General features: G+C 50.8%; 1 protein-coding gene across 1 annotated transcript in view; it reads left to right on the forward strand.

Moving 5' to 3' along the window:
- Nucleotides 1–8,663: 8,663 nt before the first annotated feature.
- The window catches only part of LOC144933776 (leucine-rich repeat-containing G-protein coupled receptor 5-like), a 142,411-nt gene continuing 137,210 nt past the window's right edge, over nucleotides 8,664–13,864 (forward strand). Inside the window, exon 1 of the mRNA XM_078858881.1 lies at nucleotides 8,664–9,265. Within this exon, the coding sequence (XP_078715007.1) occupies nucleotides 9,042–9,265 (224 nt within the window). The 5' untranslated portion in view covers nucleotides 8,664–9,041. The remainder of the gene's footprint in view (nucleotides 9,266–13,864) is intronic.

Genomic DNA, 13,864 nt, shown 5'->3' on the forward strand with positions numbered 1-13,864 from the left:
AATTATTGTAATCACCCCCCCCCCCCCATATATCATGTAGTGAAAAATACATGCAAAATGTGTACGAGATGCCACAAGCCTACTCCTTAGCCCCAAAAGTTTGACATTGGAAATGAGTCAACCAACACAAAGGATACGTGATACATCACACGAAAGCATTCTCCTAACTCTCCAGCACGAACCGATACACATAACTTTTTTCCATGGCAGGAGTGTTATTGTTTTTTTTCTCAGAACTGCAGACTCAACCGTGACATCAACAGGATCTCTGCACCAGCCAAAAACATATCTCCCACCCGATGGGAATCTGCATCGGTTGCCTTTACATGCGAAGAACCTCGGGTAAAAACTAAGAAGATTAGAGCAGCTTTACTCCTTCCACACGAGAACCAGGGATCCATCTGTAGCAAATGCTGTATTTACCCCTCATCAAAACAATTGATTTGTCAACTGTCACCACTCGCCTGTTAACGCCGCATGCAATATCCTACTGGGTACGTTGTATTAGTCTATGGGGCCCAGCGAATCCCACGAGTTATATCCTCATAGACTGTTGGCGGATAGCGTTGTTAGCAAGCACCTGTTAAGACCGGTATGGCCAGAATCACGCCCGGCTGTCTTTGTCTCCCCAGGATGGATGTTCCCTCACCGCGCAATGCATTCATTTACAGCAGTGGCGGCTCCTGCAAAATCTCTCAGGGGGGGCACATGTCTGGATGATTGATACGGATAAGGTCCACCCATGCAATGGATAAATTAACAGCTTAAGCATGTAAAGGCAACTTCACTTCTTTAATATTAATGAAAAATAAAGTGACTCTTACAATACATCGTGTTTGTTTCTATACTCACTATTAAAACAAACCACTCAAGTTTATTTTATTAAAGATTCCACTAGGTGGCGACAAATTATATTGTTGGATGAAACGTGCTTACGTATGGTGACGTAAGCACGTATGATGACGTAAGCACGTTCGGGTGAGCCCTCCCGGAAGCCATAGAGAATGCATTGCAGCGCCCCCGTTCGAAAAAAAACATCTTTGAATGTAAGTCTATGGGACCATTCGGGGCGATTCTCCGCTGGAGGGAAATCGCCCAAAAAGAGGCGGTACTCCACAGAACGTAGCATGACGCTGATTGGACTATATCCAGAGGCACAGTGACGGCTAGCGTGATTCTGTGGTTGAATGACATTGGTGGTGCGTCGCCCAATCGCCCTAATGAAGAAACCGCCCCTCATTTACAGGCTGAGTCGACGAAGGGAAGACGTTCATAATCACTCGCCACTGATGTCAGCCGTGGCATGGACTCAAACCCACGTCGCATGCGTAGCGGGGTAACCACTGTGCTAGTGCACAATAACATCCATTATCCTGCTGCCGCAGCGACCTTACACTGCCCCATTGAAAACCAAACGGTATTGCTTCCTTCGCTTCAAGTGTAATTAATACCCAACGTTTGTATTCACGAGTGCATATCTCCCAATGCGATAAGACGTGCACGCAGTTGGAAACTAAAATGTATGAATACCAAAAATACAAGTCCCCTCTGTCTGTGCAAGCCCAGTGACGATTATCTGAACCGGTCCTGGGCCTCCCTTAGATCGACTCAGCCTCAAATGAGTACCTGCTGCGGTGTAAACATCGCCATTGGGAGACAAAGGCGGCCGGGCGTGGTGTGGGCCACCTACCCCCTTGAGTGCCATGCCGGCCTTAATAGGTGCACGCTAACAGCACTTGCCCCAACAATCTGTTCAGGCGATACGGGGGGTCTTCGTGTAGAGAGTATGTGTATACATTCAACTGCACGGAGTTGTGCAAGTGTTCAGTTGGACTGAGAGTCCCGGGGAAGCGAGCGTTGAGAGTCGTTAGCATAGCCTACACACAAATACACTTGCAAAACCATACAACCCCTCTCCACAGGAGTATTATAATGTTCTGATTAACCGCGGGGGGTGGGGGGTGTGGAAAGTCGTGTCGCCAAACAAGCAATGCCCAAACGCGCCCAAAGTTGGAACAAGGCAATCACACCTGCAAGCTCGCTCTCCATCTTCGTGGCACACCGCTTGTCCTCGACCGTCCGATGCACGACCCGGGGAGTTGAGAGGGCCACGTGGGGGTGCTGACGGCTGTCTGCTGCCATGCTGCGCGGGACTGCTGCCATGCTGCGCGGGGACGACCAATTGGAGGGTGCGAGGTGGTGGTGTGGTGGCTGCTGGATCGGCAACTGAGCGGCACGGAGGAGTTTCGTCTGTCCGAGTTTGTAACCAGTGCGAGTATTTCACTTTCCTACACTTCTTAAACTACCACGACCACATTTGCGACTCTGTCGCTACACGCCGGTTGCGAAGCACCGCAGTCAGGCATTGCGTTGCTTTTTCTTTTCTTTTTGTAAACGGAAATAATAAACTTTGCGTGTAGTTCGTGGATGTGCACATATGGTCTCCGTGTGAAGGAGGTTGCGGTTGACGGAGTGGCTGGTGGAGAAGAGGCTCGCTTACGAGACGCTGAACTTCCGCGGCTCAAACAACAACAGCAGTAGCAGCAGCAGCCCCGATTAAGATCGCACACCTTGGCACTCTGACAAATCAAACCTTCAAAGTTTAAAATACGCTGAGTTCGTGTTCCCCCAATCCCCCCGCTGCGTTAATGAAGTAAACGATTAATAGACGCGCGAGTTACTCGAGACTGCTTAAATGGAACAACAACACCAGCAACAACAAAACAACATTTCGAAATCGTTCAGCCTTCGCAGGTGGCGATGATTCCATCGTTTCAGGCGCTCTCCTCAACACCCCCTGCCCTTTGCGCAAAGCAGAGCTCGCTCAAGAATTCGCAAGCAGCGAGACACCTCGCTGTTTGCGAAGTGGATTGTGTCGCGTTCGCATTGCGTGTATTCCAACTTGCCGAGAATGCAGGTTATCGTGGAAGTCATATTCGAAATCGGAATCTCTATTGATAACCGGAGGAATCCGATGAGCTGCAAAGCTCTTTATTTTGCAGATGTTCAGTAGGGGCGGGTCAGAAAGTTACAAAACAACAACAAACAATACAAAACAAACCACGATAGGAGTGCAAAGTATATATAGAAAGAGGCAAGTGAATCACTAAAACATAACTATGTTTATTTTACCAGGTGATAAAGCCCACTGAGCTCGTGGCTTCTCATTCAGAAGTGCCCTGGGCCACAAATGATAGGTCAACGAAGTGGCTCATCACGTGGAATAATGCGTCGTACGTACGAACACATCTACGGATTGTGTTCGTTAACGCGCGTGCTAGAAACAAACAACAACACAAATTGCGATCGGCTGATGCGTCGAGGCTGTAACACTGCGTCAACAAGTGGCTGTGCAACTGTCAGGTGTTCCCATTTCTTATCATTAATCTGAACATCTGTGTTACATTCAAGTCTAATACCAATCACTGCGTTGTATAATCATAGTCACGTGATTATCTTCAACGGTCTTAATACCACGCTCATTTGTTAAGCGTAATTAATCGACGCTAGGCACATTTCGCCGACGCAAACGCAGCGGCAGAATGATTAATTAATGCTACTGCCCGAACACGTCAAACAATCAGCCTCCCTGTCTATTGTTCGATATTCCCTTAAACTCACTTCCCCTTGCTTACCCAAAGTCCTCTTCCCCTTCCCTTCCCCACCATTAACTCCATCCCTCTTTCCCGCTTCTCTAACCCATTCATCACACTCATTATTATCAACCACTCATTGTCACTCTCATCAGCGTTTATTTCACGCATCGTCATCATCATATTCACCATCCTCATCAACTCATCATGTCATATCACAGAGTACCGCTGAACAAATTGCTAACTCTCCATTCAGCACCTTGAATCAGGCGCGATATAAATTAAATTAGGATTGCGATTTTAGTCGACGTGTTGCCAAGAACAATCCCGTGATTTTGCCTGGCGTGAGTGGCTCTGTGGGACGATCCATCCACGCGGGGAGCGAGGTCACACGACGTGCCACGCACGACACCGTCGCCGTCAAGCCGTGCGGCTCTACCCGCCGCCGCATTGCTGACGACCGGAATCCAGCCGTCTGGCGCTCCCCTCTACTCCCTCCTTCCTCTGTGGTGGAGTTCCCTTCTCTTCTATGTACACATTCTTTGATGCAGGTATTTAAAAAAAAAACGCGGACGTTCCAGTATAAGCACCTCGTTCGAGACCAGGGGACGGCAACCTACGGCTCTTTAAGGAACTGCTTCGCGACGTTATTCACATTGCATTGCGGCTCTTGAAATATCGAGGGTTTTTTTACCGAATTATAAAAAAAAATGTTTCTTCTTGTTATTCTGGTTGCCGGCCCCTGTTCGAGAATCCGAACATAACGCCTCCTGGCCTTAACACTCCCCGAAGACACTGGTGGGAACATCGGCAGGCCGATGTGCACATCTCCTTCATACATGCAAACATCACAGACAAGCCACAGTTCAGTACTGTCGTGCGATTGTGGCCACGCAACCCAAATTACGGACCGTGCAGTAAAACCACTGTCGTCAAAAGCTTATTCAACCTGAACGACACGAACTCTCTCTCTCCTCAAGCCATCGTGGCCAGCAGACCTCGATATTGGCATTTATCTCACGAACAAATTGCTGCCACCATGCCCGAGAAAAAAATATACGCAGGGAACTCATTTTTATATGGAGCCTCGATCACCGCCAGCTGTGTCTACATGTACGCATTCAGAAGCCATTACATTGTTCATCGACAGCTCATGCTCACGACGTCTGCTTTTGTCATTGCCACTCAACGTGTTCACCTGTTTCCTGCTCGTGCCTAGCAGCGTTCATCGGTGAGCTGGGGGGGGGGTTAGTTCGAGAGCTCAAACCGCACCATAACCCCACGCCGAACAGCAAAGATGGGCCTCCATGAGTCATGTAATGTTGCTTGAAGGAAATTAACTATAATTACTAGGATGCAATACGTTGCATGAACAACACGTTCGCTGCAAGAAAATAAAATGACCACACATTTGACGCATTCCCTTCAAGGGCACGTGCACGACTCGTCTCGGCAGCTGCTGCACCATGCCGCGTTAAATCAGCTCGTGCGCAGGCGTTAGTGAATCATTGCATCGCGCACTCATTGAGAGATGGCGGCGGCTTAGGGACGGATGCCTTCATCCAACAGTGGATTGTTGATGATGATGACGACAACGACGTACTGCGGACGTGGTCACGCGCGCGCTCAAGTGCCACTTTTTAAACGGATTTGTTCATGCCACCCGGCTCCGTGCAGGCAACTCCTCGTGTGCGCCGCGAACCATCTGCGCTTCTAGCTTCAGTGGCGGCGCCAGTCGTGTTGTTGCAGGGGGGGTCGTATCTGGGGCGACAAACGGAGCGAAATAATTGCTGAAGTGAGACGTGGTGGTAGTGGCGGTGGTGGTGGTGGCGAGTGTGCCGCCCTTTAGCGCACCACTCCCGAGGCGACAAATCAACACGTCCACGGAGCTAGATTGCTCTTGCAGATTAAATCAACTAAAAATTTGCTCTGCGTGTGAATGTGCAGCGCGGGTCTATACACTTGGAGGATTGTGATTTTGTTATTTGTTTTTTCGATCGGACGAATATTTCAGCAGCATTCATTAACACCACCAAATCAGTTTCTTTAAATATTGCCAACAAATCCACGTCCGTTGTGCCCTTTCCACCAAACCGTCAGCGCATTCGGTAATTATCGGGTTTTTTTCCCCTCTGGCTCCAGGATATCTGCCATTAAGTTTTAAAAATAGTCGGTAGTTTACACTACGCGCGGTGCCTGCCATTTTCGCCCAAACAATAATCCCCATTCATTATGAAAGATTAGGGCTACGTGTAAAAATTTTAGTTTTGACTGGAAGTCCCCTCCGACTCGGCGATAGGATCAAAAGCTGTCAACAATTCGTATTCACCTCCAAACATACACCCGGTGGAGCCATCTCTGTCGCCTTGGATGATAAACTCAGATAATTATCGCGGGTCGCATGTACTTGCAAGTGCACGTACACGTGCAGAGTCTATAGTAGTAGTGGTGGTGGTGGTGCTCAGGGGAGTCTATAGTAGTGGTGGTGGTGGTGCACAGGGGAGTCTATAGTGGTGGTGCACAGGGGAGTCTATAGTGGTGGTGGTGGTGCTCAGGGGAGTCTATCGTGGTGGTGGTGGTACTCAGGGGAGTCTACAGTAGTGGTGGTGGTGGTGGTGCACAGGGGAGTCTATAGTAGTGGTGGTGGTGCTCTGGTCTCTGCGTGCGAGAGAGGGGTTCGTGGACTTGAGTTGGTGTGCGGATTTCACTTCGTACGCTACACACATTCCACAATTACATCTACGTATATATCTTCATGATACAATACTCTCCCCCTCTCCGCCTAGAATCACTGCAATATATTGAATTAAATGACGACGTCACCCTGCTGCTGCTCTATTTAAGACCGGGAGCAGGTGGAGGGCTTCACCATTCTGGCAAATCGCCCGATGAAGCTGGATGTACTTACCAGCGAAACGTCGTACTAAAATTTTTAATGATGTCGATTCGCTCTTCAACACACCAGCGGGCTAAAGGAGTGAATTATCTTGTCCTTTTTGTAAACGTGACAAATTGTTTACTGTTTGGCCGTGTCGGGTGGTGGGGATTACGACACATGCATAAATAACGCGATCTAACCCAAAAAACTTTATTATGAATAATATTGGTCGCGAAAGCCTACGTTGTTAAACTGACGTATAGCTTATATGCAACATTTCAATATGCACCGGTCGAGAGGATATGTCATTTTCCATCCAGCGGGTTTTTCAAGTGTCGTCTGTTCAAAAAGTTGACAACCAGGCTAGAATATTTGGGTTGTCCGAGCAACGAGTGAAACTTTAACTTTTCACGCGCACGTGTCACTCCGTGATCGCACACCGCGTGGGATCTTTCGTGGCCGTCTGTGTGTGTATGAGTATATATATACACTCACGTGCACACGTGCGTACGAGCGTTACTCGTGTGTACGTGCGTGGGGAGCGGTGGCGCAACGGTTGACGTGCTGCGCTACGGACTCGTGCGACCCGATTTCGATTCCCGCTCACGGCCAACACCGGTGGCGATTATCTGAACCGGTCATGGGCCTCCCGTAGGTCGATTCAGCCTCAAATACGTACCTGGTGCGGCGTGTAAACAGCGTACCACGGGAGACAAAGGCGGCCGGGCGTGGTGCTGGCCATCCGTAGCCCCTCGTGTGCTGTGCCGGCCTTCATAGGTGCTACTCGCTAACAGCACTTGCCCCAACAGTCTGTGAAATACATGACGGCATCTTTGTCTTTGTCAAATGGACACGGGGAGCCGCGGTGCAGTTTTGTTGCATTGCGCTACGAATCTGGCGACCCGAGTTCGATTCCCGCACACGGCCAACAAACACCAACGGTCTGTTAAGGCTATACGGGGGATCTTTGTCATTGTTTTTTTGTATGTAGGTACGTGATGTGGGCTTTTCGTTCACTTGCTTACGTGTACATTACTTACGGTATTCGTTGTAATCCGTCGTATGACGTTTGGGAACGAACTAAAAGCAGCATTTTATTATTGTATTATTTCCCTTCTACGTGACTTTACCAAAAGAACCAAGAATATGAATATAAAAAGCAGCGTGCTACAATTAATTGTTATTTTATATTCCGAAGCTGAATAGAGTCCACTTGTTCCACGGTGGCGGTGCCGTTAACGCACGCGTGCCGTGTTGTGCACGCGTGTTGCACAGGCGCATTGCGTGTGCGCGTGTCTCTCTCTCTCTCTGTAAGCACGATCCAACACACCAGGCGAAGCCACGACCCCTTGTTGCCGCTTGTATCTCGAGGCCGCACGCAGGACACTTATGTGCTCGCGAACAATACTTGTCCCAACACTCTCTTTAGACTGTACACGGGATTTTGTTTTTTTGTGGGGAGCGGTAGTGCAGTGGTTAGCGCGCTGTGCTACGAACCCGGCGAGCCGAGTTCCATTCCCGCTCACGACCAATAAAAGTGGCGAATACCCAAACCGATCCTGGGGCTCCCCTAGGTCGACTCAGCCTTATTAAACGAGAGCCTGGTTGCGGGCGCGTTAACATCACCCGTCCCCTCGTGTGTGCCGTGGCGTGCTTTATGGGTGCTGGTAAACAGCACTTGCCCCAACAGTCTGCCAAAGAATCTATAGATTTGAAGTGTTTCGTGACTGCAGGGAATCCACACTGTGGTTCTTTTCGGCAAAGTCACGTGGCTTTACAATTAATTGTAGCACGCTGCAAGAACCAAAGAGTTTGGGAGTCTGCCAAAGGCTCCTACGGACGGGATCTCTGTCGCTGTGTGCGTGTGAAAGAGAGAGAGATGCGTCTCTTCTGAGTGCCGGAAAGAAGAAGATGAAGAAGCAGAGAGAATGGCACATCGGCACATCGGCCCCCGCGGCGTCCCGCGTGCTTGCGAGTGTCGGAGCGCGAGAGCCAATGGAGAGCAGCCTTGCACCGCGCCGATCTGCCCGCGCGTGTGTGTGGGGTGTGTGTGTGTATATATAGGGGCGTGGGGCCAATCGTGCGACGATGCGCAATGTTCCACTTTGCGCTCCTATAAAGTAAAGTGCAGGGCGAGCGGCGAACACGAGTCTTAGCTGTAGCTGTAGGCACGCTGCTGCTGCTGCTGCTGCGTGTGTACACCACACGTGCGTGTGTGTGTAGGGCACACGTGTGCGCGTGTGTGTGTGTAGGGCACACGTGTGCGCGTGTGTGTGTGTAGGGCACACGGCCATAGGTACACGAGTGGACGCGCTTCATTCTTGACGCCCGACGTAATCTCCCTCCCTCTCGCGCGTGTGTCAACCAGCGACTCGGTTTACCCAGTGCGACTCCGCGTCTCGAGCGCACAACACGCGTGCGACACGTCGCTTCTTCGCGCAAGCTGCCTCTCTCTCCCACCCAGAGGCGCGGGTTGTTAGCAACAGGTAATAAACTCGCCGACAGCCACAGCCAAGGGCAAGCAGCTGGAGAGACAGATACATAGAGAGACACACACGCAACGGAGAACCATGCCAGTCTCGCCGCGGAAGCCGGTGATGTCCCTGCTGCTGCTGCTGGTGCTGCTGCTGCTGCTGGTGCTGTGTGGGACGAGCTGCGGGGCTCGCCCGGGTGAAGGGGGCCGCTGCCCCCCGCGATGCCGCTGCCAGGAGGAGCCCCGCGTCCTCAGAGTCGACTGCTCCGAGCTGGGGCTCACGTGCCTCCCCGCGGGCATCAGCCCGCTCACCACCTTCCTGTGAGTACGCGGTCCCCTCTGCGCCCCTGGCTCGCTCAGTCTGCGCCTCTCTCCGTCTCTGCCTCTGTGTGTCTCTGTCCGCCCCTCTGTGTGTGTCTCTGTCTGCTGCAGTGTCTCTCTGTCTGCCGCTGTGTCTGTATGTCTTCCCCCTGTGACAGTCTCTGTCTGCCCCTGCATCTTTCTGTCTCCGTCTCTCTATCTCTGCTTTTTGTGTTTCGTTTGCTGTCCTTCCCCCGCACCTCCGATTAGCACGGTTGGCTACGTACGGTGCGAAAGAAGTTCAACATTCATACATCGCTATGTCTCTGCATTGCCAGCTGCGATGGGAAATGCGCGCAATAGCCGGCAGCCCCGTGTGAGGGCCCACACGAGGTGACCGCGTGATCAGTGCCTCTATATCAGAATCTGAATATGTATGTATACTGACGAATCCGATGAGCTATAAAGCTCTTTAACATAGATATCCAGTCGGGGCGAGTCAGAACTTGAAAGCAACAATACAAATACCCGATCGGTGTACAAATTATACGAAAGGTAAACAAAAATCCGAGACCCTCTTGAAGATTGGGTGGACGATTCGGTGAATGATGTTCACTGACAGTATCATAACGAAACCAAACGTGATCGATCACCTTTTATGGATGTACAACTTTTCCTGTTGACGTATGTGCCACATTCGCTTTGGTGAATTATAATAAAGATAGAAATCGATTCTCTCGTATGTGTTCTGTAAGTAAATGTGAGATTTATGGAAATTAATTGACTTCACGTTGGCAATTCCATGGCGATTGCTGACGATTCACGAAGGATAACTGCGGATGCTGCTCACAACTAAGCGCTGATTGCCATCACGCGTGTGTTTCCAAGGCGGGTTTCACAAAGTAAAGATCAGCCGCCTTTATAGAGATGAGTGGCGGTCACGTGCGGCATTGTAATTCGCGCTGTTAATTGTTGATTGACGTATTCACAAAGTCTTACACCCACCCATGGGCTTCGATGAATCTGCACATTCAATTGATTCAATTGCCACAACATTGAGTTGATAGCGGCGAATGTAAGCGCATGCTTATAGATCATCAAAAGCTACTGTGTAGGCTCCCACTAACTACAAATCAAGTATCCAATAACTCCTGTAAATGGCAGGCATGATAGAGCACTCGAGTCAATATAACACGGGCATACAACAAACGTAGTCAATAAACTGTCATAAGCGTGGCTTAGCGCTGTGAAGATAACCGGGTTGTGTAATAAATCGGGCGTTGAGAGAACAATCCATTGACATTTCACTCGGGGCTGTGTTCACTGGGGGCAGTGTAGTCCAGGGCGTAGTAGTCATTAAGAGAGGGGGACATAAAGCCATAAACCTGGCGATTGATTGCTGCGCTCCGTGCCCGTGCACAGAGAGCAGCGCAGCAAGCCACGCGTTTGCATTGGGGCAATGGTGACCTATGGATCACGAGAGTTGATTCCGTGAGCCCTGGGTGCCAACTTGGCGTCGTGCCACTGCCTTCGGTGTGGTGGATAGGTGGCTGCGTGAGACTCGCAGGGGGACGCCAGTTGCAATGGGGCCGGTAGCACCGTGCGTGTTTACTCCTCGGCGCACTTTTGTGGCCCAATATGAACACGGGGGAAAGGGCGCGTTGGTGTTGTGCGGTGCGACTCGACAACAGGAGCGCTCGTAGGGATCATTACGTTATCGTTGCAAAGGGTCACACGTTCAGACGCCATGTAGGTGTGAGCAGAACAAATTGGGAAAATGGTACAACTGGAACACGAAAGAGAGGCAATAATCATCATCCAGTGATCGATACACTGCTGGGCGAAGTCCTCCGTAATGCGTCCGCTCGTGTCTCGTCGAGCTGCGCTCTATTCATCCCAGCAATTGGGGAAAATGGAACAGCGCCATGGAACTCACGGCGACTCGTGACATTGACACGCGGTGACTTTGCCGTGAATGACGGTCGGGGTGAGAGGGGAGGAGGGCTCTGGAAAGAACGCGCGCGGCGCGGGCAGTGACCGCGTACCCCGATCCCCCCACACACGCGCGCGCGGGCAGGGGGGGGGTGTACCCTCCTGCCCCCCCTGCCCCCCCTGCCCCCCTGTCCCCCCTCCCGCACGCGCGTGGGACAGAGGGGGGGGGCATACCCCCACAACGCGACCGGCGCTGTGGTCCCGGGCGTGAGGCGCTGCGGGGTTGGGGAGCTGCTCTGTGATGGACCGATAGGAGAGAGAGAGAAAGCGAGTGAGCGAGCGAGGGGGAGAGACGTCCTGGGGACCGCTGGCGGCGAGAGGAGCTCGCCCTTGACTCTGCGAGGTTCCATCCCTGCTCCTCGTTCTTCTCTAAATGTCAACAACATTTCGCGCGCACTCTGTACAATCGTTGGTCAAAACGGGACAATTCCTGTTTTTTTTTTTACAAAATTACCGTAAAATGTGTACGAAACACTCTAGATTTTAAGCTTTCGTGATTGCAGGAATCCATACTCTTTGGTTCTTTCGGTAAAGTCACGTAGGTATAAAATAAAATAAATCACGACGTTTCGATTGCAACACAAGCAATCATCATCAGGTGGGAAAACCACAGCAAGATTATTTTTTTTGCTGAAGTGGGAATAGCAATAAATAAGGGTGCCCATAAGATTACTAACCGAGTCAGAATATGTATTTATACTGGATGAATCCGATGAGCTACACAGCTCGTTGTCACACATGTACAGAACTTGCTTATAACTAGATAAAGAATACAACTAAAGCAAAGACCGTTTGGGTCAACAGTAAAGTGTGTGATATAATTATTCTCAGGAAGAAAAATAATATAAAATTCGGGCCGGACTTCACTGACATTTGGACAAGTGTGTAATGGATAGAGGAAGTGTGCGTGAATGAAGGTCATGGATTCAGCAGCGCTAGCGAAATAGGCCAAGCGGGAATCTAATTAAAGCGTTGCCTGGGGAAGGGTGCCGGGGATTTTGCTAAGGGCGCATTGCAGAGTGTGCAGGCACCAAGGTGAGCCAGTGGATGTGAAATCATTTATTTATTAAGTTCTGCGCATTACACACCGCTGCCACACACGCACGTATTATTACCAGGGACGACTCGTATTACCGTAGGAGTACAAGCCAGCAGGACGGGTCCAATAGCACGTTTATACCGCAGTTAAACAGCCCTAAAGGCAGATGAACTCAGCAGAGGCGTGCGTGACGTGGGCATTTGGCCCGGAGGACCTGCATCTGTCCATGCGTATGATGCCCTTTGAAACCGTTTTGTTGCAAACAAGCTGCCACGAAAAAGGAAGCCGTAATAGATTTTAGGCTTTCTTACGACCAAGCCCAAGATGTCAGTGTCCACATGTTGTGGTTGTCAGTTATGCGGAAAGGTAAGGGTTAGGTCAGATATCACAGTCGATGGGGAACAGGTTATAGAGCAATGCCTGGCCACCCCCTTTGCATGATATTTGCATACTGTAAGTACAAGGTGAGACACACAACCAAGTGATGAGCTTTGGGCTCAAAGGGTGTGGACGCTAAATCCACAATTGTATTGAATATGAAACCTGAATGCAGCATCAGTGGCGGGTATGCATAAACACACTTCAATGCACACATAGGTGCATCACATCGGCGTGATTATGTTACGCGTCAACAACAACTGCCCTCATTCCACACTAATTAGCAGTGACGTCACCACATCGCTTGTACCCGGCTGGGTGCACTTTGAGGCTACGTGAATCATGGAAGGCTCGCGGCTGACAGGAGGTCACGGGACAGACCCCAGGTGTTATGGGTTGACTGACGGAGATGACTGGCAGATGCAACACCTATGTTCCCTACTGTGCCAACTTGCAACGTTCCGCCCGGCGTTCTGCACATTGTTGTGAGCGTCGCTCCTCTGTCCACCGTTGTTGCTGGAGAGGACGACTTCCTCCAACTGTTGAGTAGCGTCCTTCGCGAACCTCCTCTACAAAGGCCGATCTTGACACCTCTGGCACCAATCAGGAGGATGCTCCACATCCTCCTGTACCGCATGTTATGTGTGCACACACGCACACACATCACGAGTTGGGGTAACTGACCGACTGGGTTGGGATACGTTCGCAATGCCACATTTTTGGCCGTGTGTACACTCGCTCACGTGTCGAACCGCTTCGCGCACGGGCACGCAACAACGCACGCAATGCACTCATTAGCACGCACGTTTGAAGTGACGCACACGCAGACGAATACACTCGCGCGCAATGCCACGCATACACGCGCACACGTTCACGGATATAAGCCACATGGTAGTACAGCGTTAAGCGCGCTGTGATCTGAACACGTAAACCCAAGTTCGATTCCCGCTCAAGGCCAGCACAAGTTACGATTAACTGAACCGGTCCTGGGCCTCCCGTAGGTCGACTCAGCCTCAAACGAGTGCGTGGTGTGGTGTGTAAACATCACCACTAGGGATACAAAGGCGGCCGGGGCGTGGTGCTGGACACCCACTCCCTCGTGTCCCGTGCCGGCCTTCATAGGTGTTCGCGAACAGCACTTGCCCCAACAGTCTGTTCAGGCTATACGGAGGATCTTTGTCTGTGTGCACCCAGTGTCGATGAGACACCAC

This window comes from Lampetra fluviatilis, chromosome 8, assembly GCF_964198595.1.
Source record: "Lampetra fluviatilis chromosome 8, kcLamFluv1.1, whole genome shotgun sequence".
NCBI classification, from domain to species: domain Eukaryota; kingdom Metazoa; phylum Chordata; class Hyperoartia; order Petromyzontiformes; family Petromyzontidae; genus Lampetra; species Lampetra fluviatilis.